The sequence below is a fragment of the Protopterus annectens genome, chromosome 1.part2 (assembly GCF_019279795.1).
Source record: "Protopterus annectens isolate FY-2018-M chromosome 1.part2, PAN1.0, whole genome shotgun sequence".
NCBI classification, from domain to species: domain Eukaryota; kingdom Metazoa; phylum Chordata; order Ceratodontiformes; family Protopteridae; genus Protopterus; species Protopterus annectens.
This window is the reverse complement of record NC_056727.1, coordinates 964,907,861-964,929,377: the sequence shown is the minus strand read 5'-3', so window position 1 is coordinate 964,929,377 and position 21,517 is coordinate 964,907,861. Positions and strand designations below refer to the sequence as shown.

Genomic DNA, 21,517 nt, shown 5'->3' with positions numbered 1-21,517 from the left:
AAATGCTGTAAAAGGTCTTCCTTTTCTTGAGCCAGAATCAGGCAGTCGTCCAAGTAAGGATAGATTTGAATTCCTTTTAGCCTGAAGTAAGCTATCACTGGAGCCAGAACCTTTGTGAATACTCTGGGCAGTAGATAAGCCAAAGGGCAATGCAGAGAATTGATAATGAGAATTTCCAGCTCGAAACGCAGATACTTCCTGCAAGTTAGTCTGATAGGCACATGAAGGTAAGCTTCCTTGAGATCTAAAGTTACCATCCAGTGATCTTTGCCCAGCAGAGGTAAAAGCTGTTGTAACGCCAACATTTTGAACTTGGGAATGTCCAGATAAGTGTTGAGGATAGATAAATCCAAAATTGGTCTCCACGTGTTCCCCTTCTTCGGTACTAGGAACAGGCGAGAATAAAATCCTAGGCCCCTTTCTGGCACAGGAACTGGCTGAATGGCCCCTATTTGGAGCAACAGAGAAATTTGCTTGTGAGCCTCTTTTCTTTGTAGAGGAGGAATGTCTGGCATGCCTTTGAAAGGAGGCAAGGTATGGAAATAAAACCTGTAACCGTGGTGAATGATATCCAAAACCCACCTGTCTTGAGTAATTAAATCCCAATTTTCTTTGAAAAGAGCCAGCCTTCCTCCCAAAGGTGCTGCCAGGCGAGAATGTACTGGCAGCTGAAACGGTAGGTCATTGGGTCTGTTTACGAAAGGACTGACCCCTGCCCTCACCAGAAGTCTGAGCAGGTGAACTCCCTGTTCTAGGCCTAAAAGAACCTTGAGCTCTGCCCCTACCACGCCTAGACCTACCCCTAGACTGGGAATCATAAGCAGGATATGTCCATCCCTTAGTAGGCCAATTTCTACTAAACTTCGGAGGCTGCACCTGCAAAAAATCCTTAACAGTTTGCATAGACTTAGCCTTGTCCTCCATTTTCTTTAAAACTGCTTCCACAGGCTTAACCAAACAACACATCAGACTGTAAAGGAGCATCCAAAATCCTTGTTTTAACATGCTCAGCTAAATTCTGATCCCTCAACCAGGCGCAAGTTGCCTACGAAGAACAGAACCAGTGGCAGCCACCCTCGAGGAGGCCTGCACAGCATCAAAACCACACTGCAAGGAATGCTTACCCACCTGTTCAGCCACATGAACTAAATCCTGCAACTCTTTACACTCAATACCTTCTGCCAGAGCATCCACCTTAGACTTCAATTGTGAAAGGAGATAATTCTGATATTTTAACATGTGAAACTGACAATTCAACGCCCTCATGGCTAAAGTGGAAGAAGTATACACTTTCTTTCCCCATCTATCCAAAGCCCTTGCCTCTTTATCAGGAGGAACAGGATTTTAACAACAGAAGCCTTCACACCTTTAGGCCCCTGAGAGACAGTTTCCGGTCTGCCCTAGGACTCTTAAAAGATACTTATGAGCTTCAGGCACCCTATAGTACCTATCCGTTTAACTGGGGAAGGAGGCAAAGAATCAGGATTCAGGGAAGCCTCTGCAAAAACATCTTCCACCACATTGAGAACAGGAGGTATAGCTAAAGGCCTATGCTGGGGTAAAACAAGAATTCCTAAGCCTCTTCCTGGAATCAGAGAAATCTTGACCTTCCCATTTAAAATGCTCCCTCATGGAATGCAGAGTCTCTGAAAATGAAAAATCCTCAGGAGGAGAAGCTGAAGGAGTAGAATCATCCACATCAGAATCAGAATAAGGAGGATACTCCTGCAAGTCTTCAGCCAAAGACTCAGAAGCCTCCGAACATTGCTCAAAACTCTCAAACTCAGGTTCCACCCTAGGCCTCTTATCAGGAGGGGGCATAGAACCTCTAATCATAGTAATCAAATCCTCTGCCATTTTAAGCATATGTTTCTTAGGCAAAGACCCTGAAACACTAGGAGAAACCCCCACTGAAGCTAAGCTTGGCCTGCCGCTCAAAGAAGCCTTGGAAACAGAAGGAGGCTCTAACCACCTTAGGGAAGAGAGGGAAGAACAGCCACCTGAGAAGCCCCTTCAGCCTGGCCTACTTCCTGAGAGGACACATCCTGTAACAGTAAAGTCTCTCCCTGAGACTCCAAAGAAACTCCTGGCAGAACCTCCAGCTCCACTGAGTTTTCAAAGAACCGACGTCCGACTGTCGGTTCTTCCACTCTAGGCTTTGCTGCTTTGTCCTTGCGCTTTTTGAAGCGGCGCCGGAGCATCCGACGGCATTTTATAATTACAACGCTTCCCAAAAACTAACCTGGCACAGTCTAACCTTCTCTTAATAGTGCTTGTTAAATCTAGCACAAGAGCGGCATCCAACAACGTCGTGCTCAGGCCCTAAACAAGGTATACACAAAGTATGGTAATCCCTATGAGGTATCTGTTTCCCACAAGAAATACAGTTATTCACTTTTCTGACATCCCGTTAAATACTGAGGCAAGAAAAAACCAAAATATTCCCCAACGGGGTACTTAGCCAACTTTGATTCGGTCTGAAACTCTGACTTCAGAAACTTTCAGAACGCCAACCTGCACTCGCAAAAAACTGCTTCTGCATCGGACCATGCGGCAAAAAAGACTGAGGATATGACGTCGGTCATGCGCATTAGTACCCTGACGTACTGACGTCAGTCTAATGCGCCGTGACCGACGTCAGCCATATACTTTGGTATTCGGGCCGACTGGACAGCGGACTACCCAATAGTTAGGACTGCAGCAATGTGGAATGAAGAACATCCTCAAGACCACGGTGTTGGGAAGACATGGTTTCATGGCACAAATATACAAGGCACCACAGACTCTAGCCAAATTTATTTATTAATTAAATCAGTTCCAGATGTACTTGTTCATTTATTCGTGCAATAACTTAGTCAAGTGACAAAGCAGGCTAATCTTTCTGGGTGTTTTTTCAGCTAGCTCCAGATCACAAGGGCAAAGCCTGAATCTGTGGGAACTTTAGAGTAGATAATCCAGCTAAGCAGCAGCCTGTCCCTGGGAGATGAAGGTTATTATGCATCATTATGTATCAATTCTTCTCATACTGCTCCTTACGGTCCTAAAAACAAGCAGAAAAGACAACCTTTTTTTTTCTTTTTTTTTCTTGTTAAACTTACTTGGTCCTGACTCTTGCCCATAGCTGAGCCCTGAAGATTGTTTCGTTCTCACCCGCAGCATCTGTGCTCTTTGTTGCCGAGCTGTATCACACGTCTGGTTGGGATGCCAGATCTGTTTGCAGTGGTAGCAGAACTCCGTTGAGCATCCATCTCGGCCACAGGTGAGCTTTGGGCAGCTAGCACATCCATATGCGATCACAGCATACCTGTAACCAGAAAAGGTAATTAAGAACCAGAACTATATTCCTGCATAGCAGCAAATTACCTTAATGAAAACAGCACCACAAGAGAAGCAAAACCATGACATTTCATTAAGTATTACAGTATTTGTATTACCTTCCCAAGGCATCAGCTTGGGATCCAAGATACTTTTTATGCAGGATCTGCTGTGATAAGCAGCAGGGGAAAGTGTTTGTACTTCCACCTCTTGGGCTATGGCTACAAATACTAACATTTGTAACTTTTTTTTTTTTTTTTAACTAAAATTGACAAATACTATTCTATGGACCTGGCTTGTGAGTACAGCAGCTAGATTTCCACTTCTGATACCAGCAACTACATTTTGTGATGAGACTTGAGCACCAGAAAGCCAATTACAAAGGAACAAAAAGAGTACAAATGTGACAGCTGTCATTCCCTGACCAGTAGGCACAGGTGGACTGACTGCTCTATAATCACAGTGGAAGTTGAAAACAGCATAAATGTATGATGCAATATTGTGAATGTAAGAGGCGATGACAACAGAACATAGTGACATACCATCAAGTCCCTCCTCGCAGCCGAAACAGGGATGACAGATGGGCCAGTCTCGGCTGGCCAGGGCTAACAAATACACTATCCTTATTTATGCAAGCCCTGGAACAAGTCTATGCTACATTGGTACTTGCATATTATGGCAACCAGGGGACAAGTGTTTCATCATTCACCGTTTCAGGGTTGGTTCCCACACTTCAAAATAATAATAAAAAGTCAGCAAATATGCAAGTACCAAAAATTGTGAATACTCGGATAACTATTAGGTGGATGTGAACATCAACATATAAACAGTGGTGTAGTGATTTTCACTGACACCAACGAGAATGTTTCAGCTGTCACTCTTGCTTCCACGGTAAATGACTTGCTTCAAAAAGCAGCGAAGGTCCTGCACTTTGGACACTCTAGCGTCCGTCCTGGACATCAGCTAAACTCACCCTTAAGGGTTACATGTGGACCCACAAATTCTACCAAGCCCCTTAAGCTTTCCTCCTTACAGAAGGCCTGTTTCATGTTGCCACTGGCGGGATGCCTTGGCAAGTTCACCAGCCCTCAAAGAACTATTGACATGTGCGCTCTGCAACTTGACAAAATGTTTATTTAATATGTGAACGGCCGCTTTGAGGGATGGACATCCAAAGTTTTCCTCTCTGCAGTACCCAATCCAGACTACTTTACCTATGTGGAATGTATTGGTAGGTCATCCCCTGGTAAACTGCGCACTTCATCCCTACAGTCTTTCCACTCTAACCATCTGTTTATTAATTATGCCGAAAAGGCAGGGTGCATTAATGTACCACTTTCCACAGCAAACCTTTCCAAAATTTAAAAATACAAGATGAGTTTGCTGACTTTATTATTATTTTGAAGTGTGGGAACCAACCCCGAAACAGTGAACGATTAAACATTTGTGATGAAACACTTGTCTCCTGGTTGCGATAATACACAAGTACTCTACATTGTTCTGTATGGGATCTTCCAAAAGATCAGTATGGGGACACTGCTCAAAGTTAGAGCAGTCCCTTCTCAAAGTGGATAATTCCTGCCATATATGGTCACTAGTGAATAAGGCCACAGATCACAACTAAGTATTTGCTATGTACGAGAACAGTAGAGGGTGGGGCTCCCTACATAAGCCATATAAAACATACAGCAAAATCCAACTGTTGTTTTAATAGCTATCAGAAAATTTGTGAAGCACAACTGTCATTTGCTCTGGTGATTACTTGGTATGTTATAAACAAACTGGTCACAACATTTTTATGTTTAATTCCAAACATGTCCACTGTTTTGATGGCATTTAAGGCCCAAATCACAGCTAAAACTGAACTTTTGGTTCAGGCCACTAATTTGGTAAAGAGACAGAAAACAGATTAGCATTATAAGCCAAGACATGCACAGTACTCCACTAACATTGACATTTCAGACTCTGCTTTTATTAAAATGTTTCTGGCTAGAAAAGACGTCCTGCACTGTAGTTCATTTACATGCATTTCCAAAGACTAACAGAAGTGAGCTGCTCAAGGGCATTAATACTGCCAAAAGCAGGTCACCTGTTCAAGGACTACACCCACCTGTCCTGCTACCCATGCTGGGCACTTGAGCTGCACGTGCTGTTTTTATTAATTTTATTTAAGCGGACACAAACTGTATCTTAATCTTATTATTTTTTTTAATGATCACTGCTGTACTGGAAGCAATGCAGGTGACTTGCTGCAGCAGCTTTGTAAATAATTCCCAGTGGCACAACACCTTGTTATTATTGGCCTCAGTTTCTATGCCTATAAAAAGAGTTATCTTAGCACGTGGGAGAACCTACAGATATTTGAGTAAATAGTGCTGGGACCTCTTTCTCATGGTTCCCATAGTTTTAATCGCAGAGCACATATAACTGAACATGCAGAAGGACATGAGAGACATATGTGGCTGTAGGGAAGACAGAAGGGAGTTATCTCAGAATGAATAGGTAATGTTTGAAATGAAGGTAGACAAACCAGCATTACAGTAGCATCCATGAAAATGTTTAAAAACATACACACCCCTTTTTCAAAATTTATTTTCCCAGCTTGTTTTTACTCAATAGAAAATAAATTCTGATTTTACATACAAAAGAACATTCATACCACTGACATCCCATTTGTACCACAGAATATGTACATTCCTGTGACACTGGTAGGTGAGATGATGATCCTGTAATCTGCCCACGGTTATGCCTGGGTGTGCATGCGCACATCCTGAGATGGACTGGTATCCCACCTAGAATTAGTTTCCCTACCCTGTGCCAAATGAGCGCCAAGCCAGGATTTAGCTCCCTGCAACCCTGACTTCCATAAACAAGAGTTTTGGAGATGGAGTATGAACTGCTGCTGCTGTACAAGAACTAATAAAATCACAGAGGAATTCGTACAGCAGGGATTAACTGCCTGCTATGAATGCCAACATAAATACCTTATTTTCATGCAGACATTCTTGGTAATAACAACATGAGAGAATAATATAGAATGGCAAAGGCACCGGCAATAGCAAATAACAGAAAAATACCTGGAGAGCGATTGGTTAGAGATGCATCAAAAGGTTCAAATGCTCCTAGCCACCAGGAAGCTGTTTAATCGATTTCTCAATATAGTCAATGGTGGTTACACAAGCTATCCATTCAGTCTCAAATGGAACACTTTATACCACAGACTGTATCTGAAGTCGTTATTTCCTGATATCCATCTCTAATGGCACTGACCCAACATTCATTCGCACTACAGAACAATCTTTTGTATTCTTTAAGTATAGAAACACAAATGTTTGTGTGTGTGTGTGTGTGTGTGTGTGTGTGTGTGTGTGTGTGTGTGTGATATACAGGCATGCATGCAGGCAGGCAGGCAGGCACAAGCCCGTGCGCGAGCGCGCACACACACACACACACACACACACACACACACACACACATCAGCTTTTTTTCATTCATGCTTGCCATGATCTGATTACACACACAGTTATTCACACATACACAGGTAAACCATTCATAACCAACAGTTTCTTTTATAAACAAGGTAGAATCAAAATTGCTTAAACATAAGCAGAGACAAATGCACCTCAGCAAACAGCTTCACTAAAACAAAGTTACTCAGACATCAGTATACAATACAGTGCACCTGACATATAACCTTTGCACAAAACTAATAATTACAAACTGGCACACAAACACATCCAGCACAGAGTCACCCATTTCAAATTGCACACACACTGTTATGCATAACTTGGCACACATAAACCCAACCCAGTAGATAACATAGCTCCTACCTAGGTGCAGGTAGACACAACCCAACTGGGTTTCATTATTACACATAAACACAGAAAGTAAAATGCACAAAGACAAAGGCAGAACAGCAAACACCCAGATACACACACAAAATTACTCAAACCAAAGGCATATGCAAATACAGCCCAGCAGGTACATACATATACGTGTGCAAGCACATCAGTATAGGCGTTGTTCTGGTATAAGGAATGCTAAGTCGAGCATGCATAAATGGACACACAGTCACTATTAACACCCTCAGGCTACATGCACAATACCATGGTCCATCAAACCATTTCATACATGCAGATGTACAAACGTCTTAAACGTAACCACAGAAAACGTACTCCAGGACACACACACACACACACACACACACACACACACACACACACACACACAGACACAGTACAAGGTTTCATTTGTGCTCACTCAACTCACAATTTCACATTTACACAGGAAAAATACAAATCATCAGTTAGGTACACACAAAGCCTGTCACGAGATTCAGTACCACTCAGGTAGAGCTGAAGTAGCTCACACAATACCATTCAGCACAACAGGCATGCATTAGTTCAACAAAAGAAAATAATAATTCACATATGCCAGCCACAGTGCAGTACACTGATTTGTTCCTACTGAAATTTAAGTAATTCACAAACACTGTGGAGTTTTACTCATACTGACATACAGTGTCAGTGAAGCAGAAACGAAACATAGGTCACTGCAGACCACCTTACAGGTGTGTGTGTGTGTGTGTGTATGTATATATATATATATATATATACATACATATATATATATATATATATATATTTAGTTTTAATAACAAACACATATATACACACACACACACACACACATGCATATACACAGACACGCCAGCACAAAACCTCATTCACAACCAGGTACACATAGAAGTTAATCACTTATTAGTAAAGCTAACTGCAGTGCAGATAAAGAAATGGAAAAAAAAAAAAGATTAAAATGTTCCATCACTCTTTCACAATCTTCCATCAAAATGGACAAGCATCGGTGCTACAGCACTTGTAATCAGCAGAGCATTTTACCAATGGTCACTTCCCTGTCAGGGTACTAAAAGGAATGTCAGTAGTAGTCAAAAAAAGGTAAGCATCTGGAGTGAAAATTATACATCTTGATATACCCTTTAAAAACTAAAGCTTAAGGAGTTAGCAGATAAACCCATGATGTCCATTGTTTCAAACTTTGTGAAGCTTCACCTGTTAAGCAGGCAAATAATGACAGTTATTACTGAGAAGCAAATCTTGTGAAGATCAGGGGTAAGTAGTACTTTGGCTGTGACACCATCGCAAAATGCTAACCTCTTGTTCTTTAAAGCACAGCAGGGAAATATGTGCTCAAGTCTGCATAGTTCCAATATCTGGGGCTCCATACAGCTAGATGGCGATCCACACAGATAGCCACACTGTGCATACAGAATGCACCTTGCAGAGAAGGCAGGCACCTTCCAAACATTCTCACTAATACAGTAAAGCAACTAGGACAAGATACAAATGATAACTCAAGCAACCAGATTTACATATGCTTATGTATGTATACAATGTACACATAGGACGTACACTATGTAGTGTAACCACAGGCACTTGCACATACTCATCACATCCAGTGTCTAACTAGCTTCTACATCAGTATACCCACAAGTACTCATATGTGACCACAAGTACATAGTCTTAGTGAAAATTAACTATGCTAACATATGGACTCAGTGTGACCCAGACCATCACACACGCACACATGCATACACAGCTAGTAAAGTACATAAGCTTACAAGTGCTGCAGTGGTTACACAAACCTTACCATTAACAACGAACACTAAAACCAAAAGGCTGTACACTGATGTTTACCAATACACATTCAGTGACACAAAGCCAAAGTTCCTCGAAGTTATGATAAAGAAACTCGACATCCTAGGTTGCACCTGTTAATATGCAGTTTTTAGCCTTTGATTCAGTGAATCACAATATCTTTTGCCAAATCTGGTAAGCAGTAAGGTAGGGTCGTCTACGAACCCTTTTCAGCCATGTCCTGGATCAGAAGGCATACAAGGTAGGTCACAAGTCATAAGATACACAAGTGAGGACAGTATTCTATAATCTATGGTTAGTAAAGAGATTATTTGGACTACAATATGAATTGAAGTGTAAATTTGTTATTGGCTGTTATACAGTACTTAGTCCAGCAATTGTAACATTTCATTGCAGTTTACTAAATGATGGGTTCTGTAAATGCTATTAGGCTGGGAACTGTAGTTATCTGTCACCAAAGCATGCAAATGTTGAGGTTTCATATACATGGTCTACAGATGAGATTTTGTAAGACTAAAGTGTTGCTAGGTTTCTTTTGTCTGAGACAACTGAGTTACAGTCTGAGACAACTGAGTTACAGACAGTGGATACAATTTTAGAGAATGGATACCATTTTAGAGAATGAGCAAAAACAGTAAACTCTTCTTAATTCACATACCTTTTACAGGTTGATCTTAAAATGTAATGTATGTAGATGCATTTCATTTTTGCACTAAAGGTTGTTAAAATTAGCAACTTATTTACTTGTAAATGAATGTGGATAGAAAAGTAGCCTTTACTGTTACAGGTAGATGATTAATTCAAGTGTCGGATAATGATATTTCTAAACCCAATAGGAGTAGCACACCAACTCGTGTTACTAAAAAGTTGCTTAATGCACATGAAACAAGATGCTAAAGCAGTACAGGGAAGGGCATATTTCATTTCTTGGCATTAGTATGTCTTTTGCAATTACTGTGTACTACTCTTACATAGGGATATTAGTGCTTTCATGCAGACTTTATTCATATTCTTTTCGGTGTGCATACGGCTGAAGCTTGGCGTCCAGTCACCATTCCAGGTATATACAATTCAAAGCGAATTCTGGAGATTGTGACAAGGAGTTTATTTTAAGGTAGATACTGAACAGTGTCAAGTCAAATGGTTTCTGCTTTATATATATTCACTAATATGTGAATGCTAGGTTACTTAAGAGCATTAAAGTCTTGTTCCAGTTTACTTTTGATACAAGTGATGTTTTCACCGTTGTAAATAGCAAATGCACAGTGGGTGAAGTGGATAGAATTCAGACCTACTACCTCTCAACCTCAGAGCAAGAAATCTGGGCAAGTGGGACAAAGGCCCTAAAATAGGGACAATTTTTAAATAGTGCTCTTACAAACTTACAAAACTTACAAAGTTGATAGAACAACAGGTTTTGCATTAGCATTAATTTTTCACTGAAGGGTATGAAGTCTGAAACTCAAATTTCTATCATTATTTTCTAACTTCAGTCTTTAATGACTTAACACTAATATGCCAGAAAACCACAACTGTATGAAAAATGGACCCAAAATATGAAGCAAAAATCTCGACATTCTGCATAAATCTGCACAGTTTAGAGGTATGAGGCCTAGTGAATACTGCCTATGAACAGCAAGAACAGAAATTATTCTACAAAAGATTCTTGAGGGGCATGTGATGCGAGTGAGTTTTGCTGCAAAACTCAATCTGTCCTATTGATTATGTAAATAAGCTAACCATTAAATTGGCCATAGTTTTTCTAAAAGCAAAGAAAAGGCCATGGTATTCAGTATTCACAGCTTTTTAAGTAAAAACTGCTTCTGTAATGCTGCCTTTAGCCTTTTCTAAAGTTGTGCTGTGGATTTTTAGGATAGGACATTTCACTACAATCTCTTAGAACTTTTCTTACTTTAGCCAGGGTTGGAATTTTGTTAGGGTTTAGAGTCTAAGAGTCCTGGAGATTGTATTCTTCTGTTAGGGCAGTTACTATTGAGAATGTCCATGCCTTAGGTTTGGCTGTAAAGAAGAGAAGTTGTGGGGAAAATCGGCTTGTTTCAATAATTCATATGTTCTATCTCTGGCTTGAAGGGCTTTTATATCTGTTGTTATACATGGTCATGTATGCCCTACAATCCTTGTTTTTATCAGACAGACCAAGAAAGAGTTACAGGTTGACTTGGTCTAGGTAGGTCACAGCACAAAGTTAAGGTCTAAAAGTTTCACAGAAAGTTAAATGTTATTTAGCTGCTGGAAAGAATGACATGAAACCATGTCAGATGGTATTTTGGGCTTTTTAAGGGACTAGGCTCAAGCTATACGAGAAAGGTCAGTGATAACATCTTCTTCAAACTCCCAATGAATGCATCTGTGTGGGACATTAGTGCTAAATTGATCCGAAAGTGACCATACATTACTGCCAGGGATAAAATGAGAAGGGAGTGTCTATAACTTGGTTAGTTATGAAAACATGATGCCACTGATTTTTGGTATTACTGAGCCTGTTATACGTAGGGTACTAAGTAAACCCGTAGTTATGTTGATTTATGCACTACTGACAAGTTTCAACAATAATTGATTGAGAAGGCTCATCAACAGCTGTACAATAAATATACTGTTACTGGTTTCACTAGCTAGTCTGGAGACTAAAGTGCAAGCAACAGAATGTTTGCACACCTCTCACATCTGGTAGATGCTGCACAACTGTACTTTTCAGGGACTCACCATGAAGCCAGTAATACTTGTTTTATTTTAGTAGACTGCCCACACATACCAAATACTTGTCAAATATGTTCATGATCTTCTTCTTCTTTTGGCTTTTCCCGGTTAGGGGTCACCACAGAGGATCATGTTTAATATGGAAAATAATCGGCAACAGGGGCTCTGCAAGTTGAAAATGGTCTCAATGGCCCAAAAGGCATCCCACTCACCTTTAGTATTGAAATATTAGAAAGCTGTGTGGTCTATTTCCGTACCAAATACTGGAGTTCATATTCCAGTGCCAACATTATACTGCGGAACTGGGGGGTGGGGATGCTGCACTTTAGTGTTTCATCTCAAAGATGAAACACTAAAGCAATATAAACAAGATGGCATTGCCTGAACTGGTGGCTCTTACTATGAATTTTTAAGGACTCCACAGCACCTGCTCAAAGAACAGTAGGGGGCGTCTCTATTAACCTACTCAAATATACCATACACTGTTTAAAAAATGCTAGTTATTGAAATGTATCAGTACTGAAGTTTCACTAAATGTTAAATATGCTTTATGGTTTCACACATTTTATGTATTTTGACTCAGATGCTGACGTATGCATTTTTGATAAATAATTAATGTGATAAAGGAGGGGAGTGGTTGGCTTAACACATACAGACTGAAAACCTTCAAGGTGATTTTTTTTTCCTTTGTGTCTTGCTGAAAGTATACAATGGAACTTTAAATGTATAAAGTAAAGACAGCAAAGGACATTTAGGAATTTAATGCATTTCTAGTGGCACACAGAGTAGAGACAAACACTGCGATCATTCAACCACCTAACAGCATGTTCTCCTGGGATTACAACTCGGTAACAGGGCAGTTGGTAGCACTGTTACCTCGCAGTGCTTGCTTAGTTCATTTCCTGGATGAGGTTTCTTCTATGTTTCATCCACACATCCTACCTGCGTAAGCATGGATTTTCTCTAGGTGCTGTTTTCCTCAGACTTCCTAAACACATGAATTAGAATAGATTGTCCTTCAACCTACCTAGTGACCTGCATCCCATATGCATGTGTGTGAGAGATGAACGAACAAGCTAAGGAATGGAATAAACTTTTGACAGAATTTAGGATATCTGAAATCACTGAATACCATTAAGAAAGAAATCAGCAATTTCTATGGAAGTTGTGTTAGGAGATTTTGGACAGTACTTAAATTGCTGGCTTTTCAAGGTATAACCAGTTGGAAAATATTTTGGATGGGAAGACATTTGATCATAGACTTACGTTGCTTAGCCTTAAACTATAATTAGCAGCTGTTTTTTTTTTTTTTTTTAACATAAAGATTACCTTTGGAGACAGGTGCCTCTTGCATTTATGATCTTTGGCAGGCTTACTTACCAGATTACATCACTAATTCATCTGTGCTTTCCTATCTGAACATTCATAAGACTGCTGGTGAAAGCAATGCTCTTCATAGGCTTTACTTCTGAAACCAAGTAAGTACTTCATCATTGAAGATTTAACAATTTCAGTTAAACAGCATCAAGAGAAAATTATAATAAGAAAACTGGAAAAGCAGTCTCTCTTACACAGCTTAAAAAGTTCAGCACCAAAAAGTACTTATGAAAGTACTGAATGTATCTACCAAAGTAAAGTAAACCAACTTCTATGGGAATGCAAGGCCTACACTAAGAACTTCTTTCAACTTTCTGATTTAAAAGCCCACATCTGCGCTTGTTTCCCAACTTTCCTATAACTAGACCAGTCCAGACACAGATTTGCCGTATCCAGGACTGTTTGTAAGCTTCTGAGCCCCCCCAAGCCTTTCTGTGTCAGTGTTAGTGGGAGTGGTAACACTAGGTAGCCATCTACCACAAGAGGAGTGGTCTCTGGCCCAGAAATTGTAGTTTATTGGCCATTTGAGCAGTTTTCCATCTCTTTCAACTTTCTGGTCTAAAAGCTCGCATTTGCACTTTTCCTGCCTTTCCTGTAACTAGTCTAGTCCAGATACAGATATGCTGTATCCAGGACTGTATGTAAGCTTCTGAGCCCCCAAGCCTTTCTGTGTTGGAGGGATGCCTTCTAGCTTATCAGTGGGTGTGGTAAGCATTAGGTAGCCTATCTAACACAAGAAGAGTGGATTCTGGCCCAGAAATTGTAGTTTATTGGCTGTTTGGGCAGTCTTTCCATCTCTTTCAACTTTCTGGTTTAAAAGCCTGCGTTTGTGCTTGTTTCACACCTTTACTGTAACTACTCTAGTCCAGATACAGATTTGCAAAGTCTGCTCTTCAATTTTTCCCTTAGATCTGCTAGTTCTCTCCTCTCCTGCACTTTTACTAGCTTATTAGTCTAGCACTTTACCAGACTTCTTGTAGCAATTATTGTAGCACACAAAAGTGTTATCAGCACTAAACATTCTACAAGGAAACAGTTCCAGTACTTATTATTAATGCCCACCCCTCCAGGCATGTCTAAAAGTCAGTACTCTGTGCTTTCTAATATTAACCTGGTAAACTTAGGCATCCTGAGGCAATGTAGCAACTGCCTCATGTACAGACAACCCTCTCCTCTTACCTCCCAACACTCAGACTTGCGAGAGATGAACTTATATATCCAAAGTGGAAACCACGCACTCTCCAGCCAAAACCGGAATAGCTGGTCAAGAGGTGAAGGTCAACACTTGCGCCACATCACATGGAACACATCGCCCTCTAGAACACACACCAGCACTGCCTTCACATAAAAACACAAACCACACACCCACTTTCACAGAGGCTCTCAATAAAAATCTACCCAAACAGCAGAGACCTCCAAGGCAGAAACACACTTGACCATCACATCACAACACTAATCATGAGACACAAAACTCTCCTAAACAGTGTGTCACTTAACCAAAGCCCCCAAGGCAAAACAGCATGCCCAACACACTAATCATAGGCGAGTCGATAGTGAGGCACACTGATGTCCCACTCACTAGGTTGAATAAGGAGAAAGTAACAGTCAGCTGCCTGTCAGGTGCCAGGATTCACCACATAACGCACGCACTCAGGTCTCTCGACAACAGGTACAAATATGACTCAGTCATTTTACATGTGGGTGTAAATGACCTGCGACGTACCTCCCTGGACTACATGAAAACAGACATGGAGGAGCTCTTGGATTATGTAGCCCAGGCGGGTATGACCGTAGCCCTGAGCAGCATCCTACCATCACCCAGAATGATACCAAAGTACACTCAGAAAATGACTGATTTCAACAATTGGTTAGGTTTCTGGTGTCACTCTAAGGGGATCCAGTATCTGTCCGCCTGGGATGAAATGACTGACAGACCTCGATGCTTTGCAATAGATGGCCTGCATCTGTCTGCCTTCCGGATACTGGCCAAGGCTCTTGCCACCCCTATAGTGCCTTTTTTAGGTGGTGTTCCAATGACCAAATTACCACCGTAACAGCTATAAACAAATGCAATCTGGGGGTCATGCTGCTCAACACTAGAAGTCTAAATCTCAAAATGCACTCGCTCAAAGCACCGCTCAAAGCACTCCTTAAAATGGAGAATATCAACATTTGTGCTGTAACAGACACCTGGTTCAAGGCAGCAGAAAGCATCCCGACACTACCAGGCTATAACTCTTTCCACATCTTTTGGCCCCAGAACTTGGACCGAAGCTCCAAAGGTGGTGGTGTTTCCATATTCATAAAGGATGGGCACACCTCCAGACTGGTAGCCCAACATAACACATCAGAGATACTTCAGGTGCAGCTAACACTGGGTAAGACAGCGATTCAGGTCATAGTCTGGTATAGGTACCCAACCATGTCCCAAGACTCTCACTCCACGTTCTTAAGCACCCTGGAGAATATTAGGGTCCAACCTTACACTCTCATACTAGGTGACTTCAACTACCCCTCCATTAATTGGGAAAACTACTCATGTACCAATACACTTGCCCAATATTTCCGGGAGTTTATTGATTCCAATGCCCTGGACCAGCTCGTTCTTACCCCCACTAGAGGTAGCAACATCCTTGACCTGGTCATTACTAACATGAGCAACCATTGCTCTACACCAGTAGTCAGCGCCTCCTTGGTTAGATCCAACCACAAACTAATCACCTTGGAAATCCACATCCTCCCTACCCCCTCAAAGGTAACCACCATGAAAAACTTCTCCAAAGCTAACTTTGGGCTCCTAAAAACAGAGGTGGTCAATGTCACAGCACCCATGCAAATGGAGAATAGTTGCATGACTGCCGAATCATACACCAATGCACTGTTCGAACAAGTACACAAATGCATGGATCTTGCCATACCCAATAGAACCAAGATACTTTCCTCCATAAAAAGGAAGCCAATCTGGTGGTCCCCTGCCATAAACAAACTCTACAACAGAAGGAGGAAACTGATGCGGAATAAGGTGAAGTCCAAAGACTGGAAAAACTCCCTTATCAGCCTCAACAAAAAGTTGAGAACCCGCATCAAATCCTCTAAAGGTAACTATGAAAACAGAATTGCAGCAGACAGTTAAGACAACCACAAGGCCTTCTATAGTTATGTAAAGAATCTCCATGGCAATACCCAGATTTGCTCTGAGCTACTGCACAATGGTACCGCCTATATCTAGCCAACAGACATTGCCAATATGCTGGCTGACAGATTTAGTGCCAACTTTACACCCCCCCCCCCAAGGAACAATCACAATACCAGTAGATTGCCAGGCACCCAGTATTACTGCTGCACAGGTTAAAACAGCACTGTCCAAAGCCAAGAATACAGATTCTATGGGACCTGGCAATATCCCTGGCTGTGTTCTACATGAACTACAGAGTGAACTGGTACCTCACCTGTGTGCCAGGTTCAATCACAGCCTCACCTCAGGCTTTGTCCCTACTGAATGGCTCACTGCTACAATAATCCCTCTCCACAAAGGAGGAGCAACTACAGACCCTGGGAACTATCGCCCAATTAGCCTGATGAGTCTGATATGCAAAGCTATGGAACGCATCATCATGGACCTAATAAACAAGGATATAGGGAACCTCCAAATTCTGGATCCCACACAGTTTGGTTTGGTGAAGTGTAGATCATGCCAGTTCAACTTGGTCGACTTCTTTGAGTCAGTCACCAGAGCTATGGATGAAGGCAAGGTGGTTCATACAGCCTACCTTGATCTGGCCAAGGCCTTTGATACCATTCCCCTACACAGGAATCATAGAAAAACTCACTAAGCTAGGCATCAACCCCTATATTACTAGGTGGGCTGCAAACTGTCTCACAGATAGAACCCACAGTGTGAACGTAGCTGACTCCAAGTCAGACTGTTGACTTGTCATGAGTAGAGTCCCACAGAGTTTGGTCCTGGGTCCTCTCTTGTTTGGTATCTACTTCTCTGAAGTCCAGGCCAACATGAAGGGACTCTGGCTGACAAAGTTCACAGATGATTGCAAGTTGGGAGCTATTAACTCCCCAAGTGATGTTGACATCCTACAGAATGGCCTCACTGAGACCAAAGACTGGTGTCAGAACCATGGCCTTAAACTCAATGCCAAAAAATGTGTCATTATCCCCTATGGGAAAAAACCCTGTTCCCATGAATCACCACATTGATGGTAGTCCACTGAGCACAGAAGACGTTATAAGAGATCTGGGAACACAGGTTGACAGCATCCCCTCTTTTCATCACCACATTGCCACTGTGGTCAGAAAGTCCTTTTGTGTGGCACATCTCATTAGTAAGGGTTTTGCATCCAGGAAGAAAGAGGTCATTGTCTCCCTCTACTCTTCTCTCATTAGGCCAATCATCAAGTAGAATGCCCCATTTGGCATGTACCTCACTAGTCAGCTGCTGCAACAACTGGAGAGACTGCAAAAGTACCTCACAAAGAGGATCCTAGGCCTTAAACACTTGTCCTATATGGACAGACTCAAAAAATTCCCCAACTATTTTTTGTCTCATATTGCTTACTTAGAGGCGATCACTGCTTGACTTACAAAGCCGTGTCTGACCCAGCTCTGTTAGAAATGCTACATCTAAAGAAATCCCCATCCCTCCACATCACACACTCCAGAGACCTCAACGTCATTACCACAATCAACAAAACGTACTGGAGGGACAGGTTCATAACCCAGAAATTGCCCATGCCATGGAATAGACTTCCCATACATGTCAAGCAGAGCACCTCGCTGACCCTCTTCAAGAGAAATCTCGATGAATGGATGGGAAACAGAAAAACACTGCGGGGATAACTTCAGTGGCTCTTCTCGACAGAGGCACTGGGAACTAAAGTCAGGTGACATGAAACCAGGGTAATCCTATGGCTAGGCTTGTAAAGGCCCCAGGGCCATTAGCCTAGTACACACCTATGAAAGAAATCAATGGAAGCAGCTTCGTTTGGTGTCGGGAGTTGCATGGGAAGACAGTTGGAATGTTTGAAGAAAGCTGGAGGGCAGAGAGCAATTGTGTTATGTACATAGGTTCATAGGTTTATACTAGGCTATCTGCCCTAAGGCATTTACAAGCCTAGCCCAAAGTTTTGTGGCTTACGCCACCCCTTATATGAAAAAATACTGTGCCCATTAGTTTGTTGTGCCTCTGTCCAGCAGTGACACAGAGATGATTCCCGGGGTAAACCTACAATCTCCCATCCACAGGTCAAGATTTCTCTTGAACAGAGCCAGCGAGGTGCTCTGCCTCACATGGACCGGGATTTTATTCCACAGCATAGGGAGTCTCAGAGTGATAAATCTATCCCTCCAGCACATCCTATTTATATCCGTGCTAAGGTTTAAGTCGCTTGCTCTAGTGGTTTTGGTGAATTTGGATTTTTTGAGGTGGAGCATGTCCATTAATTCCGGGTTGGACATGGCCTTGTATGTCAGGCACGTCACCTCTGAGCAGATGGTATGCGACTGAATAGAGCTGGAGTTTCTTCAATCTGGCAGCATATGACAGATTTTGGAGTCCCTTTATCCTTTTGGTGAGGAACTTTTGGGGTCTCTCCAATTGCTGCAGATGTCGGGTGAGATACATCCCGAATTGGGCATTGTACTCTATCATTGGTCTGATAAGTGAAGAGTACAGGGGAACAATGACCTCACTAGATCTGGATGTGAATCCCTTCATGATCAGGTGGGCAATGTAGAAGGTCTTTCTAACCACTTTAGCAACGTGAGTGTCAAAAGAAAGGCCACTGTCAACCTGGGTCCCCAGGTCCCTGATAACCTCTTCTGTGCTTAGTGGATTGCCACCTATATGGTAGCTTGGGGTTACCTTGTTTTTCCCGAAGGGTATGACTATACATGTTTTGGCATTTAACTTCAGGCCATGGCTCTGGCACCAGCTATCTGTTTCCGCGAGTCCCTTCTGAAGGATATCCGTGTCCGATGCACTTTCCACTATGGCCCAGTTTGCAGTCGTCTGCAAACTTTGTCAGCCAAAGTCCTCCCATGTTGGCCTGTACTTATGAGAAGTAGATGCCGAACAATAGGGGGCCAAGGACCGAGCCCTGTGGGACACCACTTGTGACTGGCTTGGAGTCTGACATAGCGCCAGCAACTCTAACCCTGTGGGTTCTGTCCTTAAGCCAGTTTGCAACCCATCTTGTGACATATGGGTTTACATTTAAGCTGGTAAGTTTTTCTACAATACCCGAGTGGGGTATTGTGTCGAAAGCCTTTGCAAGGTCAAGGTAGGCTGTATGGACTGCCTTTCCCTCATCAATGGCCTTGGTGACTGTTTCGAAGAAGTCGACCAAGTTTAAAAGGCATGATCTGCCCTTGACGAAGCCTAACTGGGTCGGGTCCAATGTCTGCAATTCCCCTATATCTTTGTTTATGAGCTCCATTATGATCCTCTACATAGCTTTGCAGACTAGACTTGTTAAGCTTATGGGGCGGTAATTACCAGGCTCCGTAGAGGCACCACCTTTGTGGAGTGGGACCACAGTTGCCGTACGCCACTCCTTGGGCACGTATCCTGTGGTAAGGCTGAGATTAAACAGCTGCCTTATGTGCGGGTTTAATTCCTCATTTAGCTCGTGTAGCACACAGCCGGGGACACCATCCGGTCCCATTGATGCTGTGTTTTAGCTTTAGAGAGAGCAGCTTTCACCTGCGCATTTGAGATGTCTGGGGGGCCCCACCCGGCTGGGATAGTTATCTCCCCTTTGGGGGGGGGGGTGAAGTTTGCACTGAACCTTGTCTGCCAGTATGTTGGCAATGTCTGTGGGTTCAGTGATTTTTGTATCATTTTGGACTAATTCTGAGCATATCTGGAGTTTCCACCCAGGTTCCTAACATAGCTGAAAAAGGCCTTATGATTGCCCTTTGAATCCATGGCAATTTTCTCTCAAAATTGGCCTTAGTTGATTTTATGAGTGCTCGTATTTTTTTACTAATAATGATCAGGGGTGACTTCCCTTTTATGGATTTTGTTCCATCATGCAATAGCTTTCTCCTCTTATTGTAAAGTTTGTTAATGGCTGGGGTCCACCAGACTGGACGTTTGCCCTTTGTGGAAAGAGTCTTGGTTTTATTTGGGATTGCCTGATCCATGCAGTCCTGGAGGTGTTCATAGAAGGCATTTGTAAGGGCTTCCGCAGCTTGGGTTGTGGTTTCCACTGGCTCAGGGGCCTTGAAGGATACCACACCAGTCTTGAGTAGTGTGAAGTTTGCTTTAGAGAAGTTCTTCACTGTGGTCTTTTTTGTTTGGGGTGGGGGCGGGATGTGGATTTCCAGTGAGATTAGTTTATGATCAGATCTCACCAATGAGGGATATACTTCCGGTGTGGAGCATTTTGTCCCCATGTTTGTGATAATGAGATCTAGTATATTTTCTCCTCTCGTGGGAACAGTGACTAGCTGTTTCATGGCATTTGAATTTATGAACTCCAGGAACCGGGGCTTGAGTAATGTTCCCAGTCTATATTCGGGTAGTTGAAGTCACCCAATATGATGGTGTTTGGAGATACATTTATACCCTCCAGTGTCTTCAGGAAGGCTGTGTGGGGTTCCTGAGTTTGAGAGGGTGGCCTGTAGCATGCTACAATTTGTAGAGCAGTTTTGCCTATGGTTAGTTGCACCTGGATGGTTTCCGAAGCTTCGTGCGTTGCAGCCATACCTTGAGCTGTACATTACACTTCAGTTCCATTTTGACCAGTTAAATCACACTGAGTAACACTAGTTTATGCTGTATGTTTTTTTTTTTTAACAACACTGCTTTATTTAGCGCCATTAAAGTTGCATTTATCACAACAACCAAATTACAATCTGCTAATTATAATCCAGTCATTGTATATAATCCAATATCAAATGCTCCCCCCATGCCTCAAATACTAAAAATGTACATTTTTCATGAGCCCTTGTTATTACCCTATGGCTCCTTCATACACTACTCAAATTTACCTTTGTTGTATTTTATTCATCCGTGAACCTGGCAGGGCACATTACTCTCACACATCTAACATGGGTAAAATTAAATGACTTGCATGGGGCTGCATAGTATGCAAGCGGAGCCTGTAGGAATCAAACTCAGAATCTGCAAGATGAAGTTTTTAGCATCTCCTATTCTTCATCTTGTGTACTGAATTGGATGACCAGCTGAATTACCAGATCCCTAGTTCATTTTTACAGATAACAATTACCACACTATATTTCAGAATGTCTTCTTTAACAATTATCAGAGACTTTGCCTTCTTAATGCAAATTAGTAAGAAAGAAAAGGATCTTAGCTTATCATCTCAGCGAAAGGACAGTGCCCTGGCTATACAGCATCTAATCTCACCATACAGCAATGTAAGCCCTGGTAATAACCTAATGCATTCCTTTCG

At 42.1% G+C, this 21,517-nt stretch overlaps 1 protein-coding gene across 2 annotated transcripts in view; it reads right to left on the bottom strand.

The window, feature by feature from the left end:
• Positions 1 to 21,517, bottom strand: part of RNF19B (ring finger protein 19B) — a 645,200-nt gene that overhangs the window by 56,973 nt on the left and 566,710 nt on the right. For both annotated transcript variants that reach the window (XM_044059923.1, XM_044059924.1), the window contains exon 4: positions 3,099 to 3,304. In XM_044059923.1, the coding sequence (XP_043915858.1) occupies positions 3,099 to 3,304 (206 nt within the window). The remainder of the gene's footprint in view (positions 1 to 3,098; positions 3,305 to 21,517) is intronic.